Source organism: Psammomys obesus, unplaced genomic scaffold, assembly GCF_907164565.1.
Source record: "Psammomys obesus unplaced genomic scaffold, mPsaObe1.curated_primary_1811, whole genome shotgun sequence".
Classification (NCBI taxonomy): Eukaryota; Metazoa; Chordata; class Mammalia; order Rodentia; family Muridae; genus Psammomys; species Psammomys obesus.
This window is the reverse complement of record NW_026585686.1, coordinates 7,074,080-7,097,681: the sequence shown is the minus strand read 5'-3', so window position 1 is coordinate 7,097,681 and position 23,602 is coordinate 7,074,080. Positions and strand designations below refer to the sequence as shown.

Here is a 23,602-nt window from a genome sequence, read left to right as displayed (position 1 = left end):
TTCACAATGATGGAAGTTGACAGGCTGGACTTCACAGTGGTTCCTGAGAGCTGAGCACATCTTCTTTCTCAACGACCCTTTCCTGCCACTCAACATTACTTTCTCCATTCCCTTCCTTAACATTGTTCGTAGTTTCAGCAATAAAAAACAAGGAAATCATGAAATTTGCAGGTAAATGGTGGGAACTGGAAAAGATCATCCTGAATGAGGTATCCCAGAAGCAGAAAGTCACACACGGTATATACTCACTCATATAGACATATAATATAGGATAAACCTACTAAAATCTGTACACCTAAAGAAACTAATCAAGAAGAAGGACTCTAGCTAAAATGCTCAATTCCCATTCAGAAAGGCAAACAGGATGGACTTTAGGGAACAGGACAGCAGCCTGCCACAGAGGGCCTCTGAAAAGCTCTACTCTGCAGGATATCAAAGCAGATGCTGAGACTTATGGCCAACCTTTGGGCAGAGTGCAGGGAATCTTATGAAAGAAGTGGGAAATAGTAAGACCTGGAGAGGACAGGAGCTCTACAAGGAGAGCAACAGAACCAAAAAATATGGGCACAGGGGTCTTTTCTGAGACTGATACGCCAACCAAGGACCATGCATGGAGATAACCTAGAACCCCTGCACAGATATAGCCCATGGCAGTTCAGTGTCCAAGTGGGTTCCATAGTAATGGGAACAGGGACTGTCTCTGACATGAACTGATTGGCCTGCTGTTTGATCACCTCCCCCTGAAGGGGGAGCAGCCTTATCAGGCCACAGAGGAAGACAATGCAGCCACTCCTGATGAGACCTAACAGACTAGGATTAGAAGGAAGAAAAAGAAGACCTCCCCTATCAGTGGCCTTGGGGAGGGGCATGCGTAGAGAAGGAGGAGGAAGGGAGAGGTTGGGAGGGGAGGAGGGAGGGAACTACAGGGGGGATACAAAGTAAATAAAGTGTAATTAATCAAAACATTTTTAAAAAGAATGAAAAAAAAAACATTGTTTGTAGTTGTCAGGTTCAGGTAGTTGTTGGAGTGTGTGTTCTTCCTTGCCCCATGTATCCTGGCAAAAGACTTCTGTTTCCTAACCTTCCACTACACTGTTCACATGTAACTCCTCCATAACATCTCTTTCCAGAGCAGAACCAAACATCCGTCTCCTCTCATGACCGCATATGCAGGCTTTTCAGGTATCCTTTGCAAAAGTTGTGTGTCTATTCATGTAAGTGCTGTCTGGTGATTATCTTTTAATCCCTGTAATGTTCTATAATGGTTAACTAAATTAATGGTGTATATCAATGTAATCTTCCTCAAGAAATAAAAATATTACAGCTACCTCCTTATTTTGAGGACTCTCTGAGGCTGAAGGCAAAGGGTCTGCTGTATTTCCAGGACATACAGCCATCTGGTTCACTGCATCTTCATTTCTAAAAGAAGAATGCATCAGTCCATCATATTATTATACTATTCCCATCCTCTTACTTGAAGAATCATAAAGACTATTAGGAACAAATTGTCTGTCCTCAAAGCCATAAATCCCAAAGTAGAAATACATATAATTGTTTTCTTTTCATTGAAAATGATTCAAAGGTGAAATATAGTCAGTAAACCAAACAGAGAAAATGCTCACCTGATAAAAATAATTTTTACTTTAGATGGAGCACATTTAATGATTGATGAAGCATTCTGATGACTTCTGCCATACAATATTTGGCCATTGATCTATGAGGAGAAAGTATCATTAATTAAATCTAAAATTATTCATTACTTTAGTTTTTTTATCATCCTGTCTAGCTAATAAAAAGTGAATTGCTCTCTCTATCATGCTATATACATCTTTCCTCTTCAGAACACAAACCAAAATTTGGATGATGAATATAGAAGATCTCATGTTTAAAACTAACATTAAGATGACATACATAAATTCTGATATATCTGGACAGTCTGTAGGAACACAATTTTGACCAAATAAAGAGAGAAGACAGCCAGCTTCCTGACAAGGTCTCTGTGGCCTGCGGAGAACACCCGGGTAGGCCTTGGCCTTAAGAAGCATGTTCTGGTAAACAGGGCATTCAAAGTCATTCCTGTGGCCTGTAGAGAACACCCGGGCAAGCCTTGGCCTTAGAAGCATGCTCTGGTAAACAGGGTACTCAAAGTTTTTCCTGTGAGCGACGTGGGACGTGGCAGCAGACTAGCTTTAAGCAGCACAGCGTTCTACAGAAATGAAACTGCCATCACAGATGTCCAGTCACGGAGCCACCGAAGCCAGAGCTAGTCTAGACAGCAGAGATACTGCACTACATGGAAAAGCACAAAGGCAGTATGAAGTCCTGCTGATCCTGCCTCAGGAGGCAAGGAAAAGCAAACAAAGTCTAAACACTATAAAGTATGGTCTGTAGATCTATTTTGGTTGGCAGGCTGAGATACGGCTTGCATTAGCCTTGACCTCATCTCATCTCATCTCACCCCCAATACTTACTTCTTTAGGGATTTGACCTCCAGAATGTCCAGTGGGTCAGCATCATTACTGGGGAATGCTTGGTCATTTGGCATGTCAAAAACTCGCAATAAAAATAAAGCACACACAAAAAAAATGTTTTTGAAGTGTGATTTTTATTGCTATCTTGGGGAAAAAACTGTTTCTGGTGACGCAGAGTCATGACCTTTAATGTGAGTTAATGGGACACAAACTATGCTGTAGAGATTTGGTATTGAGTCAAATTTGCTGCACTGAATCAATTTTATTAGGCAACAGACAATTTTCTTAGTCACTATACAGTGTCTGGGTGACTTTCTGGAAACTGGGGTTTCCACTATCTGATACAATAGCAAATTCAAAACTGTCTACCAGCACCTACCTCTAAAAGCTCATCGGCAATCTGTAGTCGGCCATCTCTCCCTGCTGCTCCATTGGGATCAATCCCCACTATAAACACACTCATTCTGGTTCGATCTTTGTTCCCAGCAAGACTCAGGCCCAAACCGCCATGACCTTTCTCCAGCTCAATCATGTGGAGCTGGCCTGTCAGAGTTCCATAACGCTCTTGGATATTTTCTACACATAACAAATGCATTTACAGTTAATTCACAGCCAAATGATTTAATATAAAAGAGTATTTAGATTTATCTTAAGGGACATTATTTGCTTCAAAATAATTTCTTTGGCAGTTAAAAGTTAGACAGACTGGCTGTCTGGACATCAGGACTGTTTTCCCAGAATAAGCAAACCCTGAGGGAATTCGACGCATTAAGGGTAAACACAGCATAATGTGAGACTAGCCACTTAACCATGCTAGTAATGGGTCCAACAAAAGTGACTGAAATTTATAAACTCTCAGTAGACTATGATTAAACCAGAAAAATCAAGTAATCACTTGAAGAGGAGGGCAGAGCCAGAGAGTCCAGAATACTTTTGTTCACTGGGCAATGGAAGCTTCTCCAACAGAGGCAAATCTGCCCATCATGATAGGCAGCTATCCACAGGAAGAGACCGGTCTTCCCCAGGGTACACGGCCATCAGGTCAGGACAAGGCAATATACTTGTCACAGCTTTAAACAATCTGTCCTGGCTACATGATAACAGATTTCCTGGTCAATAGTTTGTCCTCCCACTTTAATCTGAGAGGTTAAGGACACAAGTAGGTGGTCAAAGCAAAAGCCCATGTCAGGCTCACTGAAAAGCCCAACCCTGTTGCCTATGCCAGTGAGTCATCTTAGAGAAGTAGAGACCTGGTGAACATGTCAATCATCCCATGTAAGTGGTCATAAGTTTTTATTTTAAGCCATTTTGCTTTATGGTAACTGGTTTAAAAAACAAAGGACCTCCTGTAACATTCAGATAATTCTGCTTAGGTGATCACATTTGACAAGTCACCTCTTAGAAAATGACTCCAGGGCTGATGCCCTGCACTTATGTGGACTCTTTCCTACATCAGTTAACTGAACATCTCTGGCCTCATTTCACAATCAAGCAGGGTAACTTTCATGTTCTATGCATTCTAATTTTTGTCAACTTCAGCTTCCTTAAAGCAAACAATTAGGATTTTAAAATGAAACTTTTTGAGTGCTGGAGAGGTAGCCCAGAGCTAAGCGCATTTGTTGCTCTTGCAAGGAGCCCATGTTCACTTACCAGCACCCACAAAAGTAGTTTACAACCACCTATAACTCCAGTTCCAGAGCATCTGAGGGCTCCAGGCACACATATGGTATAGACACATATATTCAGGTAAAAACTTTCTTCCTTCATTTTCATTGAAGAAAAGATCTTACCAAACCTAAATCCAACAGAAAGCTAATATCCAAAATACATAAAGAAATCAAGAAATTAAATTCCAACAAACCAAATAACCCAATTAAAAAATGGGGTACAGAGAATTCTCAACAGAGGACTAGGAAATGATGGAGAAACATTTAAGAAAATGATCAACATCCTTAATTATCTGGGAAATGAAAATCAAAATTATTCTGAGATTCCACCCATCAGAATGGCTAAGATAAAAAACTTAAGGGGCAGCACATGCTGGTGAGAATGTAGAGAAAGCAGAATACTCTTCCTTTGCTGGTCAGAGTGCAAACTTGTATAACCACTTTAAAATTCAATTTGGCACTTTCTCAGACAACGGGGAATAGTGCTACCTCAAGACGCAGCTATATATCTAAAAGTTGCTCCACTACTCAACAGGGACATTTGCTCAACTATGTTCATAGCAGCTTTATTTGTAATAGACGGAATCTGGAAACAACCTAGATGTCCCTCAACCAAAGAACAGATAAAACAATTGTGGTACATTTACACAATGGAATACTACCCAGCTATTAAACACAGGAAATCATGAAATTTGCAGACAAATGAATGAAACTAGAAAAGATCATCCTGAGAGAGGAAATCCAGAATCAGAAAGACACTCATGGAATATACTCACTTATAAGCTGATATTAGTCATATAATACAGTCATATAATCCACAGACCTAAAGAAGCAAATTTATGAGAAGGACCTTAGGGAGGATGTTTAATTCTCATTCAGAAGGGCAAACAGAATAGACACTGGAAGTGGTCGAGAGGAAACAGGATGGGGCCTAGCATAAATGTCCTCTGAAAGACTCCACCCAGCAGAGGATTGAAGCAGATGCTAAGACTCACAGCCAAATTGTGGGCAGAGCTCAGAGAGTCTAGGAAAGAGTGGTGAAAGAGAAGGACCCAGAGTGGACAAAGAGCTCCACAAGAGGGCCAACAGAGACAACATATCTGGGCTCGTGGGGGCCTGCAGAGACTGATGCACTAATCAAGGGCCATGCATGGAGAAGACCTAGACCCCCTGATCAGTTGTTGCTGATAGGCAGCTCGGTCTCTATGTGGGTTTCTTAGTAAGGGGAACAGGGGCTGTCTCTGACATGGGCTCTGTTACCTGCTGTTTGATCATTTTCCCCTGGTGGGGCTCCATTGCCAGGCCACAGGGCAAGAAAATGCAGGTAGTCCCAATGAGACTTGATAGGCTGGGATCAGACGGTAGGGGAGGAGAGCTCCCCCTTCTGAGAAATAGGGCTAAAGGGAGGGACGGGGCTACAATCGGGATATAAAGTAAATAAATTGTAAAAAAAATAAATTAAAAGCCAGAGGAAGCCTCATTTTAAAAACACTTTCATCCACATAAAATCAAACACATAAATCTAAAACAATTTTTTTAATTGAACTTTTTACTATGATGACACATTCATGACTTTTGCCTCATTTTTGCATTGGACACTGTCTTAGCATACCGTAGATGTTACCCAGTACAGTAGTAGTAACCTGAGAAAACTGCATTTAAAACTGCATTTGCCAGATGCCCAAAGAGCTGATTTTAATAATTATAATGTCATCATTTAATTTCAGAGGTTCAGGACATAATAACAATAACCATCAGATACTACAAAGAGGAGTCTAAGGCCTGTAAAGGGCAGTGGTTGTTCAAGATAGTTAAACCCATACTGGATTTTAAGAGGATGTCTTGATGGCTGTAACTGTCATATGAGAAGCAAGAGGGCTTTATGAGAAACGTGCATTTAAAGTAGAAAGGGAAGGTGATGTTATGCCTTAACAATGCAAGTAGTAATCAAGGGAAACAAACAGTAGTTCTACTTACAACTGCAGCATATATCACTAAAGGTGAACCATTTGTTCATACAAAATGAACCCAGAGATATTTTAATACTGCGTATAATTAAGGACATCTCAAACACACAACTTACTCCAGCTGTAACCAAACTCATCCTCTTTGTCATCATCTTCTAGGACTGCAGATGGCTGCACACAATCACTACCCATCTCTGAAGGAGAGGGGGCAGGAACATCGCACAATGCGACCTTCTCTGACTCAGATTCTGACTGGTTGGGAGCCTGTGGGGACAAGAAGAATTCAGTGGGCATGTGCAATCTCATGAGAACTTAGAAGAAAACAAATAAAAAATAATTCCAAAACCAATGGCCAGCTCTATAATGTCCTCCAAATAACAGAGAGCTTGTATGTGCATGCAGGAAATGTTGGGAAGGATTTGGGAATCAGCACAATTCATGAAGTTGTTATTTGCTGATGCAAACCAATGAAAAATTCAATTTAAAGGTTTAATGACCTAAGAAAGAAAAATATTCAAATTTCCCTGTTTGGGAAATAAAAAAGTAAGGATGCATGTAAGATCTTATGGGACATTTAAGGCTGTTAAAAAAACAAACAAATAGAAAGCAAATCAACAAAGAACATATCCCTTACAACTTGTTAGTGAAGGCCACTGAGACGGCTTTTTAGGTGCAGGCACCTGAGCAAAATCTCAAGGCTTGAGTTCAATCCCTGGGCTCCCACCATAGAAGGAAGGAACTGACTCCCACAAATCAACTTATGACCTCCACATCTGTAATGTAGACCATACATGTGCATGTCCACACACCCACACTAACAACATAAATAAATGTAATAAAATAACAACAAAACCTGTGAGCAAGACTTTTTCTGTAGACCTGGGGACTGCCCCCAGGATCCTGAATATACTAGGTAAGTGTTCTGTGTCACAGCTCCAGCACTATATGAACAATTTTTTGTTGCTGCTTGACTCCTCTCCCTGAATATCTTTGAACAAATCCATACGAAATAAGCCTACACATGTAGGTTGTTGTAGGATAGCCTGCCTGTTAACATAGAGCCCACAGCCCCGGTTCTTTTGTGTGTGGGTTAAGATCACCTCCAAGTTTTTAATGCCACAGGGGCTCACAAGGGATCCATTAAACAAAGCTAGGTATGTCATGCCTGTTGTCACTCAGGAGCACTGCTACTATTTTAAAATATGATTCAGTATAAACAAGTTCTTATATGAGTTATTATCTGGCAGCGGGTTAGAATTTGAAAGGCCAGTGTGTCTCATTTATTTTGCAGATGAACAAACTAAGACCTGTGAAGGAAAAATCTTGCTTAAAATCCAGCGCTAGTCTTTTTCGCAGTTCTTTTCTATTACATTTATTTATTTCCCATATTAGTATGAGTGGGTGACTGGGAGTACGCATGCTTCAGGATGGGTGCAGAGCACAGAGAAATAGCTTGCTAGAGCTGGCTCCCACACCAGGAGGTTTCTAGGGACTGAACTCGGGCCACTGGTCTTGGTGGCAAGCACCTAGAACTGCTAAGTGATCTTGCCAGTCACTATCTATTTAGTTCTTACCACAATGCATTTACGTTAAACCTTGCTATCTTCTCCAGCTTCCACAGTAAGACAGTACCTGTGTCTCAAGATCAGGGACAATCAAACCAAGTACCAACATCAGGCAGTCACTCAGGTTTTCAACCTACGTATTTTTCTCTATCATTATGCCACCTTTGTGAAAAAAATGAACTCCCACATAACCTGTTGTAATTTTTGTGTATATTTATTCTTTTCTAAAATTAACCTGTTCTAACAGAAGACACTCCTAAACACTTCAAAATGATTAACTGGTAGTAGGAATGCCTTGAAACATATCAACACCAGACTTTCACACATTAAATACAATCTTTTTGCAAACTCAAAATGCACAGCTTACCACCAAGGTAACAGCATTAACCGACAGATTCACGGCAACTGATTTTCAGGCGTAGAATTTGCTGTACTAACAATGTTCAGTTTATGCATCATTGGTCAAATAAATAAAAGTTACAAGTACCAATGAAATCCCTGCTGTCGTCCAGAATGCTGTGCTATAAATCTCTCAAATAATATATAGATAAAAATGTGCCAGCACACCAGAAACTTCACTTGATCCAACCAAAATTCAGACAGCATACTAACAAAGACATGTACATAAGAAGCTTTCTGGCAAAAAAGAAAATTTCTTCTCTGTATCATCAAAAAGTATTATTTGGCTAACATGAAGTAATTTAGGTCTCTGGATGTGTATTTTTTAGTTCTTTCTAAGTTGTTGATATTTTACTTAATAACAAAGAAAAATTCTTCTCATTTCAAAATCTATCAGTATTGCATACACAACACTCTACATTTTAAACTGTAACCCAAGCCAAATGACTGATTGGAGAACTAATATTTGCCTTCTTCCTGAAGGGACAATTAAGTCTTCTCTTCTATTTGTATGTATCAAGATCATGTAAATGGCTTGCTATTGACACTTCTTAAAATCTGTTAACAAAATATGTATTTCACAAAGGTCATTTAACTTTGTTGGTAAAAACAAAAATGCAAGAGTAATCACCCAAGCTTCTGTGCACACGTCGAGTAAAATTAACATGCATGTCAAACAAAAACACTCCCACATTACACATGTTGCATAGAGACAAACCTTAAATGTTGTGGGAGCAAAAGGGTCAGTTGGGGAACAATGGGAGATGACTGTACTTGAATGCTGTAACTCCTATAGTAACAGAAAACATATCCCTTCAGCTACAGCTTCTTCTCTTGTCCATGACACAGTAAAATGAAAATCCAATGAATATTCATAAAGTGGTTTCTAAAAGAAAACTACTGACAGCTTTCTTCCTTTCTATTACCAAATTATAATATAAAATAATTTCATAAATTTTTGTTTTAAATTTGGTTTTATAATTTTATTAGACTATGAAAATGCCCAAGAAAAAAGTGATAATCATAGAAACAGTTATACTTCCTGTTCTAGTATTTATATAGACTTTCTCTATGAATATTCAGAAAGCTTTGTCATGTACACACACACACATATACACAAAATTATCTGCAGAGTGACTAACTCATAGAAGAGATTTTATGATCATCTTATACAAATCTGAAGATGTTTTAAGACAATGCAGGGTTTAAGAAAATTACATTTAAAAGTATTTTATACAAATGGCAACAAAAATTTAAACATAAAAATTAAATCACACTAAAATGCAGGAAAACCACTGAATTCTCTTTTTTAACTTCAGGTTAAAAAAAAATTCTCTGGCAGAACAAAATGCTTAGAAAGAACTTGCATGTCCACTCAGAATGCACACTGGTTGTTTTCTTTGTTTTTCTGACTAAATGTAGTAAACAGTGAAGTGGGACAAAGGCACATTAAAAACAACAGAACATTCGCAAAGGCAACGACAAGACAATGGACATTATCCAACCTTGTCAGTGGTGAGCTGGAGAGAGTCTGCAAATGGGTTAGTGCTGCTGAAGCTGTACTTAGGGTAAAGGTTGTGCGGCAAGGAAGGCAAGGGGGATTTCTAAAAGGAAACAGAAGATGCGCTGAAGGCACAAGAAATGTACCGAAAACAACCCAACCCCCAGAACAAAGTATTTAACTCCTTAGAGCTCCCCGTGAGAAACTGAAGTCAGTCACAGTGGCTCACAGCTTCTCCTTCTTAAACAGCTATCTTAAACAGCTACTGATAGTTTGTTTCTAATGAAACCCGAGTCTAATCACTCCAGAAAGAAAAACAGATTGATGACTGACCTGACATTTCTTCCATTTTTCCTGAAGGATTTACTAACATGGTGCATTTACCCTGTCCTTCAGATTCCAGAGCATCCATACATGTATTTCAGAAGAAAAGCCACAACCCTGATCTTCCCTTCACTTTTAGAAATGAGTGCCATGACTTTTCAATTGTTTGTGTAGAATGCACAGTAAGTGCTTACCTGCCTGCACATCAGTAACTTTCATTCCTTTACCTTGTCACCCATTAAGGAAATTGCCCTGGGACCAGCCAGTAGACACCAATTTAGAACAATCACATTTTTAAACTTTAAGAAGTGGAAAAAAAAGTTCATTCGTTATATAGGGTGTTCTACTCCTTACCACTTTTTGTAGAAATTTGACAGTCATATTTTAATAAAGGAAAAGAAAAACTCTGACAATATCTCTTACATTATTGAAGAATTTAAAGCTCTAGATAATATTTGAAGTCTGTGTTTAGTATTTCTCTTAGATTTTATAACTTGACTGTAGTAGGCCCCTAGCTGGGACTGTTAAAGCTGAATATACATATTAAAGGCAGGAAGTCAGCCAAATAGAATTTAGCACGTTCATATTTAAAAAGAAAAAAAAAGTAATTTCCTTAGCACAATAAATTCTTCCTTTCACACCCGCTATCTTTTCCTTCTATTGACTGGATCTTTCAAAGAAAATTGCAGACATTTAAAATTCATGTTGGCTCCAATTAAATGTTCCTGTTACTTCTCTCTGAAAAAGCCCGATTGCCAGGCATGGAGTGGAGGGGCTGGTCATGTGACTCCATCCTACATGGGAGAGCATGTTGGAGACACTGTCCCCCAGCTCCAGCATCAACGCTTATGCCACATTACCCTTTCAATATGTGCTTCCTGCAATGTTTTCCCCGAGAGGCAAGGCAGGAAAAGATGTGGGTACAATGACATTTCTGTTCCTCTCAACTTCCTCCCTGCTTTTCAGTTTAAAATGTCAACTCCTGCTTTACTCAAGAGGGGAGTATAAGTGCCAAGAAACATGACCACTTAGTAAGATGAAAGAAATGACTGGGCAGTGGAAGACACTGGCGTCCTAGAGGTGTGGGCAGAGAGTATTTCTGGTCATCAAGCGTGGCTGACCCAGGGCCTGTCCTTTGTGACTATGTGGAACAACAGGACTGACCCATGATGACAAGACCTGCAACTCCGTGAGACCTCTAGTTTTTAATCTTCAGACCTTACAAGATTTCAGTTTGGTGCTGTCTGAGGAGGAGCAATGCACATGGAATGGTAGGTCACTTATATCAATAGGGAAATAGTTATAAAACTGATAGGTTGCTAAACAAAAAAATTCAATGATAAAATTTCCCTAGGGAATTAAAGGGCCGGTGAAGGGGCCCACCCGGGAGTCAGAATGTACACAGCCCTAACTCAGTGTCACACTGAAGGGATTAGAAGGGACATGTTGTGGAGTTCTCCTTGAATAGCCAAAGCACAGAGGGAAAGACTGGCTTCTCAACTGCACAGCATTTTCCTCAGCCCACAAAGAGAACTCCGTCCCACAGGGACTCCTTGGCAAGAGCATTTGTGGTGTTTTTCCTTTAGCAAACCAGAGGCCTGATTACTTCCATTTGGAAGTAAATCATGACTAACAAAGAATATCTCATTTTACATGCAAAATTAATTCTAGTTTCCCAAAGCAAAATGTGTCTAACTTGACTAAACATGTCATTTCTGAGCAAGATTTATCCTGGAATAATTGCTATAAAATTAGGTGTCATTATGCCTCAAATAAAAAAATAAGAATATTTTCCAGGTGTATGAGACAATATCTTTCCAGCTCATTAGAAAATGTGATTGGCGTTGAAAGAAATGTTTGTAGTTTAAGTGTTCAAAGTAATATTAAGAATCGCTATTCAGTAGTTTATAATATTATCCTAAATGCTATGAGTTAGAAATTAAAATAAAACAAAAAAGGGAATTAAACCCTCCCACACAAAAAAATAGCTGTAACTCAACTTAAACAGCCATTTACAATATTACCATGCTGTGTCTATGTTTAACACAACAAATGTTAACAAATGTAAGAAGATTTATAGTTATTTAAACAAACTCAATAGCATTTGCAAAGAATACAGAGTGAGGCAGCCCTATCATTTGGCAGATTTTCTATCTGAATGGATAATTATTACCTAACAATAAACAACTGAATGGCTAAAAACTGCAGATGTGACGAGAACTGCTTATATTAAGAATTACCACATTTGTTCCACACTGTGAACCCCAGACCAGAGCCACACCTGTCTTGACAGCAAGGAGATGGACCAGTGACTTAAACCTGGGTGCTGTCTAGGGAGGCTAAAAGACTCATTCCGCTCGTCTCACTGCCCTCCCAGGTGCTGCCACTGTGCTTCCATCGCTTCAGTGTTAATAACATCTTAAATTCTGAGTTCGCTAAGGTAAAATCCAACGCACTTTGCATTTACCATCACGTAGTTTAGGTTTCACATGATGACTCTGACTGTACTCACATGTACGAATACTTTTCTTTCAAAGCCAACCAAACTTAGACCTGCCAGTCAGCAGAGCTTCTGGAAATGGGTGCACAAGCTTCTACACCCAGAAACAGTCTCCTGGAGCTTCAGGAGTTTGATGAATTTCAGGAAATTAGTATTAAGAAAACCCCACTCTGAGAGCATGTGGATGTCTGAATAACTTTCTTGGGACTATGTGAAACATAATTTTAATAACTACTCCATATGAAGACACTTTTCAGTGAAGCATAAAGAAGGAATTAAAACCGACATTAAACTAGTGGCAAAATGTTCACCTTTGGCATCACTAGGGCATATCAAACATACTAACCTGCAGTTTGTATCCTGTCTATTGATAATAGCCATTGATGTGCTTATATATTCTTAAAGTTATTTTCATTCAGAGTCTCACTACACAGTACTAATAATATTAAATTTGTAATCCTGTCTGAGCCTCTGGACATCTATGATTGCAATACACTGACTGGCTCCTAAAATATATTTTTTAAGTACTTTAACAATGATGACTGAGGGTTGGATGGGGTAGTAGGTTTCTGTCTCCAGTGATTTATGATGACCTATATATTGACTCTAGCTAAGAATTAATTATGAAATGATTTGTATATAAGCAGAATGTACTCTAAGAGCATTCTGTATCTAGTGGAATACACAAATATGTTAAGACCTAATGATGTGACCACATAGATAAGAGATTCAATTTAAAGAATAAACTAAGAAAACAATGAAGTCTTTATGGATTCCAAGACACACAACCAGAAATAACTGGTGTTTAACCTATTTTCACATTATATTCCGTTCAGGTATTTGTGTATTTTTTTTAATCAGAATGAATACTAACAAGATATCAACTTGATATAGTAACAAATTAATTCTACTTCCATATATTTTCAAGTCTTCATATATAGAGGAGAAGAAATTTATGGCAGCTCAATGTTTCAATACAGCATAGGAAACCTTTTATAAACACCTTCTGAGTCTTAGGTGCACATGCAAACAACTTGGTCCTCACTACATTAGACTCCAAGTTGAGCACTGTTTCAGTATGCCTACCTTGCCCTTTGTGTTTGCTTACCCTTGGTCTGTTTATAATGCTCTGTACCATAAACACTACAGGGTTGCCTGCTTTCCGAATGGCTTCCACAGCTTGTTCATGGCTTGCATCTCTGAGGTCCATTCCATCCACCTGCAATGGAAGGCCTCAGCTTAACATTTCACGAAGCTAGAGAACAAAGGAACAATTTGGATCAGGAGTTCTGAGGCTCCTTGAGATCCTGGGAGATGTGTTTCAGTGTCAAAAATAAAAGGAGTCAGGCTTGCACAGTTGTCATCCCTCCAGTGGACTCGGGGCACCTGGTTTGAATGTAAATTCTGCTGGAGTCATAACCAATTGGAGTGAGGGTTCTCCTTCTGCATTCCTAACAGCACTAGCTGCTCTTTTGTGTTTGTGAGTCAGTTTTTGGGTCAGTGTCATTAAGGAAACAGTCTAGAGAGACTGCATTCAGGACCCTTCAAAGAAGTCAGTGCTATACTGCTAATTCTTCATAAAGTGACCCACTTAAGACATGGTGGCAGGAGCAATTCTTCATGGGTTTCTCCTAGGGAAATTCAAAGAATAAACAAAATACTGATATTCAGAAAGGTCAGACTACTGTAAGGTTAGCTTTGCAAAAGAATCTGCAGTAGATGTAGCAGGAACTGGAAGCCGAGAAATTGTGTTTGTTAGTTTCTTATATAAATAGCTTGAAAAATGAAAGTAATTTTATAATGCTTTGTGAGTGATTATCAGGCTCAGCCTTTACACTAGACGGTCAGGAGAGAATGTAGAGAAAGGCCAAATGCCAATCCTGCAAGATAATTGTGGATGGTATCACTTCCATTTACTAAGTAAAGCTCAGAGTGGACACAGTTTCATAGATGAAAACCAATCATTAAGTCCTAGCATAGAATTATATACATTTAGTTAAAAGCCTCTCTCAGGTTGATACTTTGCTGATATAACAATATTTTCCAGTTCAGACTAAAATGGCCTTTAATGTTTCTAACAAGTCAATATTAATGCCTACTGTATGTCAACTAGATACCCCTGCTCAAGTCTAGAGCACACTAGTTCAGGCCTGTTATAGAATCACCAGGCCTATAAAGGCCTAGGCTTCCTATTTTCTGGATATAATGTACTGAAGAAGCCACCACTAACCTACGTGCAGGTATTTTACAACACACACCAAAACATCCTTTCTTTTCTATTTGAAAGGAAGGTTTTAATTAGTATGGTTCATTCTTTACTAATTTTAGTTAATATTTTAATTGTTTTAAAGAGCATTTGGGAGCAAACAATACTCAATAATGTCTAAAGATAATGCAAATAATTCTTATTTTTCTCTTTAGCCAAAAAGTACTTAATAATTAAACATAATATAAACAGCCTAGTCACAATTTGAGGTGAAACTTTTAGATGGGGTTCTAACTCTAAGAAAGAATTGTATTAATGGGGTTAGTATTTCATTTAATGAGAGTAGGGCACTATGTCCTGTTATTTGTTATTATAGATGGTCACAGAAAAAAGAGAGCCACAAGATGCCTGTTTCCTCTCAAACTTTTTATCTCTCATTTCTTCAGGCTCAGAGAATGAATGAATAGATGAATGAATGAGCAACCCAATTCTGAAACATTTTATGTTCACTGTCCAGTTCTGGGGGAGTTAAGTCCACACCTTGCATGCACTTGTGGTGAGCACCCTGACACTGAGCTAAATGCCAGGCCAAAGTACTCATTCTAAATTATGACTGCTATGCCACAGGCAACCTTCTGAACTTAACATGTAATTCTTATAGACTGAAGAAATGAGACAATCACTTTTAGAAAGTAAACACAATGCCGACAACATTCATAAACATCTTTACTTATCAGTTTCTCCTTTCTTCCTACGATGTAAGTTAGGAAAACCAGTTCAGACTCCCCACCTCTCAACATTCTAACCCTTCTCTACTCTGCTTCCTTGTGGCCAGGCAGCTACAGTGCCTTGTCTGCTGTGGACACTAGCAGCAGCAGGAACACAGTGGCTGCTCATGAAATACACATTAGTAAGTGTGTGCGCGGCTCTACTGTACTGGAGGACTCTGAAAAAAGATACCAAATGTTAATTAGGGATGATGTGGGATTTGACTATTTTTCTCTCTTACGTATAGCAAAGTATACGCCATGTATGTGCACACAGGGCCTTCTGCGGTAAATGGGCAAAGCGCAAAGGAGGAGGCTCCTAGCTTTTATGAAAAATTCATTTAAAAAGTAATCAAGTTCTCAACAATGAAAATTTTAGAAGAAAAGACTCTCTTAGAAAAAGCCCTCATTCAACAAAGTTTATCTACATTGAAATGACCAATAAACTATTTCTTGAAATAACATCTTACTGGAAAACTTAACTGTGAGATGTATGTTTTCCCTGTGAATATACGATGTTAAGTATTTTAATTTTCTCCTAAGAGAATTTCTTTTTTAAAATTTATATTCCTTGGGACGAATACTTTTAAAATAGTTTCTCTGTATCTCTAAAAAGTTTTTACACCAAACATATAATTTGTCATCACATCCATACAAAAAAAAAAAAAAAAAAAAAAAAAAGGGAAAATGCTTGAATGGCAAACATTTGACTCTAACGGGGGCAAGGAGTGAACATAAGAATGGCAACTCTGAAGAAGGGGAAGGGAAGGTGGGACTAGGAGGGGATGGGGAAGGGGTTTGGGGGAGATACAAAGTGAATAAAGTGTAATTAATAAAAGTTAAAAAAAAAAAAAAAGAATGGCAACTCCCTTGGAAACAAGAGTAGACAACGGGAACAGCATGGACAGAAAGCTCACTGGAGGTCACCTCAATTATTCTGTCTCCTGGCTTCAAGGTTCCATTTTTGCCCGCTGGACTATCTTCAAGAACATGTTTGATGAAAATACCCCTCATCACTTCACCATTGCTCAGCCGGCTCCCCATCCCTCGACCACCAACAATGCTGATGCCCAAGGACTTGCTTGGTTCTCTCCAAAGTTCCACCCTATAAAAAAAATAAATATATATATATATACAAATCCCCAGAGAAAAACGCAAAGGAAAAGCTCCCTGAATTTTAGAATTTTCTGTAGATGATACTGTCTTACTTAGGGTTTCTTTTGCTGCAATGAAACACCACGACCAAAAGCAACTTGAGGGAAAAAAAGGTTTATTTCAGCTTATACTTCCACATTGCTGTTCATCATCACTGAAGGAGGTCAGGACAGGAACTCAAACAGGACAGAGACCTGGAGGCAGGAGCTGATGAAGAGGCCACTGAGGTGCTTTTTACTGGCTTGTTCTTCATGGCTTGCTCAGCCTGCTTTCTTACAGAACCCAAGACCACCAGTGTAGGGATATCACCTCCCAACATGAACTACCCAAACCCAGTGATCACTAATTAAGTAAATGCCTCATAGCTGGATCTTATACAGGTATTTTTTTTCAAATGAATCTCTCTGACTCTATCTTGTGTCAAGGTGACAGAAAGATAGCCAGTACAGACATAAAGGACATAGGCAAATTGGACTTCTTTAAAATGAGAGGAAAAAGGCTCACCCACAGAAGGAAAATGAGATTTGGAAGTCACACATCCAATAAAGAATTAATATCTAGAATGTATGAAAATGCATTTACAAAATCCCCAAACATACAGATTGAAATTTAACCAAGGGTTCAAATAGACATTTAGCTACTGGTTTATAAATGTTTTATAAACACATAAAACAATGATTAACATGTGTAGAGACACAATCAGTATCTAACAGTACATTACCTCACACCTATTAGGATGACAATTATTAACGAAACCAGAAAATTATTAGTGTCTATGAGAAAAGAGAGAAACTGGAACTCTGCATCGCTCGTGGGAATGTGATAGGTTACAGCCACAACAGAGCATTAAAAATACAACTACCATATGGAAACAAAACCAAAAGATACAAATCAGAGTTGTGAAGAGATATTTTGAACGCTTGCATCAGAATAGCATTATCCAGAGCAGGTAAGAAGCAGATGTAAACTTTATGTCTCTTAGAAATGACTGAAAAGGGGCTGGCAAGAGGGCTTGGTGCACAAAGTGCTATCTGTGTAATTCTGATTACCCAAGTTTGATCCCTGGAGCCTACAAAAGCACAATGTGTTGGCTTACACCTGTAACCCCAGCACTCCTGTACAGAGATGAGAGGCACAGATAGGAGGGCTGCTCAGAAGCTCATGGGCAGCTAACCTGGTATGCACTGAGCAGAAGAAACTGCAGTGACCTTGCCTCAAATAAGGTAGGAGATAAACCTACTGTATGTTCTCATACCTATGTTCTTCATACATATGAAGGTATGTTCTCATACCTTCACATGCACCCACACGCATGCACATACACACCACTGCACCATAATAGATAATTTTTACATTTAAAAATAAGCGAAATGATACATAGCTTATTGGAATTTTATTGTCTTACAAAGGAAGAAACTGCTGAAACATGTTACAACGCACACCAGCTCTGAGTACCCTATGCTATGTGACTTGGCCAGCTAAATGAAGTAAAGGCCAAATGCCTACCGCTGCGCTCACACGAGGTCCAGAGCAGACGTATCTGGAGACAGGACACAGAATGAAGTCTGCTCCGCGGGGAAGTGAATAGGGAGGTATTGTTTAGTGTACACATTCTTAGGTTTACATGACAAAAAGTCTTCTATAAATGATGGTACTATAGTTATAGCAAGGTTCCAAATTGCACACTTACAAAAGAATAATATGTGTAATTACCATGGAACTCTAGTCATAAAAGATTACTGAAATACTTTCCAAATTATGTGTTTACTTGGTATTAATATTGGACTCACATTGTAGGCTAAAGTGCAAGCCAGTAAGAAGCCCCATTTTGCGGGAGTGTTAATAATGCAGTCATTAAATGATCAGGAGTTTCAGCTATCACTGAACAGATGGCAGCTCCCAGGTTTAGCAGCCAAATCCAGGGAAAGAACACTTTTGCACACGCTAATCAGAAGCTTGCCTCTGTAGGAGTCTTTCTTGCCAGAGCAGACCTGGTCATTAACAGTCAGGGCATGAAGGGCAGTTGTTGAAAATATTCTACATGAAATGATCCTTCCAGCACCTTCTGAGATTCCCTTATCTGCTTTGCACCTTCCACTCCAGGAAGCACAGTGCTCCTTGCTGTTCTGTAAGATGATTTCATATGCTACTAACTTGAGTCCTTATCACGTTATCTATCATCTCTTCTTATCCATGCCATAAGCACAGAACTCACACAGAATAACTGCTAACAGCTAAAGGGTTAAGGACAGAGGCTGAGGATCTAACTGGTGAAGTGACTGATGTGTGTGTAAGAACCTGAGTTTCGACCAAGCACTAGAAAAGGGAAAAGAGGTAAGGATGGATTTACAGGACCATCTTGTGAAAAGGGAGGGATGCAAGAATAAGGTGACTTTTGGTGAGGAGTGTTGACAAGGTCCTGCATCTATTTCAGAGCTCCTGGAAGACAATGATGTGGACACTCAGGACAAGAAGATGGCATGGTCCAGTGTGTCCTCAACACTGACATCTGGGTTGTTTCAGTGAGAGGAACATGGGACTGCTGTCAAGGGAAAGAAGAGGCAGAAAGAAAGGCCGCTGTGGGGCAGTGGGCGTAACGGATGAGATGCGTGGCACAAACGTTTCCCCTTTGGTGAGGACGCTGTGTTAACTGGAAATACGTAAGCCTAGAAAGCTCATCTGTTTAGTTGGAAGGAATTAGTTGAAAGAGGTTGAACAATAATTTCTGTGACTATAACAACCTAAAATATTATTCAATATTTTCCCTCTAGGAAGTCTATTAAATCAAAGAACCAATGTCCTTTTCTATTTTTACATTTACTGTATATGTGTGTGCCTGTATGTATATGCTCACATGTGCATGTGTCAGTTTGAGGTATACACATATGTATATGTAAATGTATATGCCTGTGCCCATGCAGAGGGAAGAGGAGGGTACTCAGTCCCTCTTTGCCATTTCTTAAAGCAGTTTTTACAGTAAACTGTAAAACAAAGAAATGCAGCCAATGTATGCATATATTTTAAAAGCCAGATAGGACCCTTGAGCTCTTAGAAAAATTTAAAAATGAATGATAGGAAATGTCCCCCAAGACTGCTCACTGCCAACTGTGAGTTAGAAACAATTCCTGGAGTGACATGAGTAGCAAACTATAATAAGGGTTAGGTGTCCCAATCCCATTCTTCCAGGGAGCTGCATTATTTTAAACTTAGTCCTCCTATCAAGCTTAGAAGGTAGAGATTCTTTAGACCTTGATTCACCATGAAAGGGAGAATTACGGATTCAGGAACTTTGACAAACAGCACTGGGCACTCTAGCAGGTTGCGAGGTTTAAACAGCCTGTTGTGATGTACGGTCTGTGAATCCTTAAACAATGCAGAGTACAGCCAAATGATTAGAGGCGAGAAGCTAGGCTGATCGGTCCTTAGACAAACATGGTGGCTATCTCTGGGAAAGAAGGACATCTGGAAAGGAACACTTTGTGGAGCATGAGCTGGCTCTGGGACCAGACATCTGGGTTGCGTGAGCAGAGTCCCTGCCCTGCTTTTCTGCTATTTAATTACATGACACTAGGCAACCTACTTAGTCTCTTTGTCTCACTTATCTCAGCTGTGAAATGGAACCAATAAGAGTCTCTAATAAAATGGTCTTACGAGGAATTAATTACTTAATATATAGCTGCAAAATGAATGCTTTGGCAGAGTAAGCAACAAATAAATCTATGATAATGATGATGAGAGGGTGATGATGATGGTGGTGGTGGTCGTCATGGTGGTGGTGGTGATCTCCACAGGAATAGCAGGAAGTATATCATTCTATCCACATGACAACTGAGCAAATGGCATCCACCTCAACAAATCTACACAGTGTCATTTTCCATCTGTTGATAGAACGCTTTAAAAAGGTCACACATGTCACTTGGAGAAAATTCATGTATTGAAATAGAAGTGCAAACTTCTATGATCACCATTAAAAGTAACTTCAAATAATATTTTAAAGTACATATAAGTCTATAAGCCAGTAATTCTACTTCTGAATATATACATACATATCCTAGATAAGATCTCATGCACATACATTAAAAATATACACATTCGCTGCACAGAATTGGTGTAATTGCACTATTAGCCACTCAAGTATTACCTATGGCCTGAATCAGATCTTTAAGTAGCAGTATGACGCAGATCTCCAAAGCACAAGACAAAAAAAAATGTAAGCAAGCAAGAGAAATAATACACATGGAAATCACTAACAAAAATCTAATCTATTTATGCCTGTTTCAAAACCTGAATTTTATAAAATGATTGTGTATATACGATGTATGTGCAGAAGCACCCATGCCATGGAATGCATGTGGAAGTCAGAGGACAACTTTGTGGAGTTGATTCTCCCTTTCCTCCTTTTGTAAGGTCTGAGAATTGAACTCAGATTAACCAGGTCAACTTGGCTTGAGAGTCTTTACTGCTGAGCCCATTCATCAGTCCCATTTTACAATCCTTAACACTTAGCTAACAAGTGTCCTCTATTTCAACACAAGTCCTTGATGACTTTGTTTCCAGTGCTGGGAAGTGAGCCCTTGTTTCCAGAAAGCTCTGGCTGCGCTGGTCTGCTTCTTCTTCATCACCTATGGACAGTCCTTGGAGTGGTTTAGTGCTTCTCTACACTAATACTGAAAGCCTCTGTGTAAATCATCACCACAGAGGGAATTCTTAGGCTGATGTAAAGACGAGACTGGAAGAGCAGAGCATACAAACTTTCCAGACCCAGGGATACGTGCATCTTCTTCTCTAGACTGCTTCCTTTTGTTTAGCTACTTGTGACAAACACACAGCCTGGACCGGGTACTTACTGAGGACTGCCCCCTGCCATGTTGGGGCTGTTTAGAGGCAGAACTTACTGATCCCTCTTCCAAATTTAAAAGATTCCACAGCTAATCCCATTATACAAATGAAAAGCTTTCACATATATCCTATTCTCAATGTGGATAATGCTGTAGAGAAGCAGCAAGCTAATTGGCTATTGAAGAAATTAAAACTGAAAACTCTTGTTAGGGAGATGTTTGGTTTCTCTGAAATGACATAAAATAGTCTTTTCTACATTTTGAAAAATATTGCTATAGGTTAAATCTCACTTGTGAACAGGCAACTTCACAATGCATGGCTCCGTGGTAATGGTTAATTTTCAAACAGCTTGAGGGGCTAAACCATGATTACTGATATTTAATATCCTACATTGTTCTTTGCTTCACATATCTCTAGATCTTGCCTGACCAAAGACAGTCTTATCTTACCCGGAGGCACAATTTATATCTTAGACTTAATTCTTGGTTATACAAATTATCAACTTTGTTTCTGGGTCCATACCCAAGCCTCAGTGAACCCCATTACACAGAAGCTGACTTAACTCAGCGAGAACATGTTAGCATGTCCTCATGTTACAGTGTTATAACCTGGCATAGGCAAGGTCACTCTTCTTTGCTGCACAAGAACCATATGTAAGGCTTTGAACAAACTCAGCTTGTGAGAGCAAAGTTTCCTGCTCACATTTCTGTCTCTCTTTCATACTTACAGTTAATATATGTGTGTATATGCTAATATATACAATTTTAAATGTAAATATGTATATAAGCATAATGTTAAAATGTAAACAAACATTTGGCACTGTACCCAAAACTGTTCAGAACTTATTTATTCCAACTACCTATGCATACTTTCCTCTAGATAATTGTCATTAGTCTGCTACAAATCCTTGCATATAAGTTAGTTTTAACCCTGTATGATAAACATTATTTTCTCTAATGTACATATGAAGAAATAAAGAGTTAACACTGCTTTTTAAAAAAAAGTGTCTGGTGTCAGAAGAAGCAATCTACAGGACAGTGTGTGACCATACAGCCTTCCTCTCTATCTCTCTAAGCATACAGACCCACTGAACGGGCCGAACACTGAAGCAGTCCTTACCGCAGAGGCTGACTCCAGCTGCTGTAGGCTGCACTCTGCAGTTCACTTTCTTCCCCTTCTCCTTCTTCTCGCTCTGGTAGTTCTGGCATGTCTCTGGTTAAGGAAACATATAGTGAGAATTTGGAGTAACACTGTCTTAAACAGGCAAGCTAAAAAAGCAGAGCTGTCTGAATTTTCATTGTACCTACTTACAAGTTTCTAACATTTCCCAGCACGGGGAAAGAAAAACCTAACCGAACAACCTCACTCTAGAGACAGCTGTACACAAAAGTCTCAAGAAGCTGCTGAACACAAAGTCCTGCCTGGTCCATCTGCTGACAAAACGTGGAAGAATAAAGGCAAGGAATGGGGATATTTCAACAAACACTGGTATTCTAAAAGAAAAATATTCAGAAATTATTTCTCTGATGAAAGAATTCACCATCAGTTGACTTTATAGAGCTAAAAAGGCTAAAGAAAACATGGATTCAAATTATAGCCATTCTTCACTGATAGGAACCCTGAACTCATTCAGATTATATGATCTTCACATTTAAGACGAATGTCAGGTGACCCAGTGGATCTGCACTTCAACATGATTCACAGTGCTCACAAGCCGTGTCCAGGTTCTCTATGAAGATCCTTTTCTTTGACCTGAACATTGATTAAACATTGTTAAAATGTAATTTACCTGCTACAGGAACTACTAGCTGCTTTGTACTTGAAGTCCCCCTTTATGTAAACTAAAGAGGACAGATCTTGGACAAGCTGTGCTTTTAGAGTCTAAACCGGACAGTAGCCCAGAACACACAGCAGCAGTTCTAGGAGGTGATTTATAAAAGTGATAACAAGGAACCAAATGAAAAAGAGTTCAAATGAAGCCCTTACCCAGAGAACAAAAGCCAAGAAGATAGGAAGGAGATGAAGAGAAATGCAGGTTTAGAAGAAAGAGTGAGAATGTGAGCAGCTGCTGTAGCCTCTACTGACAGCCATAGGTTTCTCTGCCCTGTGTCTTTGGCAAGGATATCTACACACAAGCTATGCAAAAGCAGTATTGGCCATGCAGTACTGCATACCTGACATCTGAGCTAGAAGACAGTCTTAATCCTTTCATCTACAGACCCCAGTTTCTTCAAGTGACTT

The 23,602-nt window shown here is 39.2% G+C and overlaps 1 protein-coding gene across 4 annotated transcripts in view; it reads right to left on the bottom strand.

Moving 5' to 3' along the window:
* The window catches only part of Mpdz (multiple PDZ domain crumbs cell polarity complex component), a 169,500-nt gene that overhangs the window by 27,521 nt on the left and 118,377 nt on the right, over positions 1-23,602 (bottom strand). For 2 of the 4 annotated variants that reach the window (XM_055629885.1, XM_055629895.1), the window contains 8 exons: positions 22,481-22,573; positions 16,295-16,472; positions 13,503-13,613; positions 9,575-9,673; positions 6,222-6,369; positions 2,851-3,047; positions 1,623-1,714; positions 1,329-1,419 (listed from right to left, as the gene is read on the bottom strand). In XM_055629885.1, the coding sequence (XP_055485860.1) occupies positions 1,329-1,419; positions 1,623-1,714; positions 2,851-3,047; positions 6,222-6,369; positions 9,575-9,673; positions 13,503-13,613; positions 16,295-16,472; positions 22,481-22,573 (1,009 nt within the window). Of the gene's footprint in view, positions 1-1,328; positions 1,420-1,622; positions 1,715-2,850; positions 3,048-6,221; positions 6,370-8,787; positions 8,860-9,574; positions 9,674-13,502; positions 13,614-16,294; positions 16,473-22,480; positions 22,574-23,602 lie in introns of all 4 variants that reach the window. The other 2 variants (XM_055629876.1, XM_055629904.1) reach the window with 2 other exon arrangements.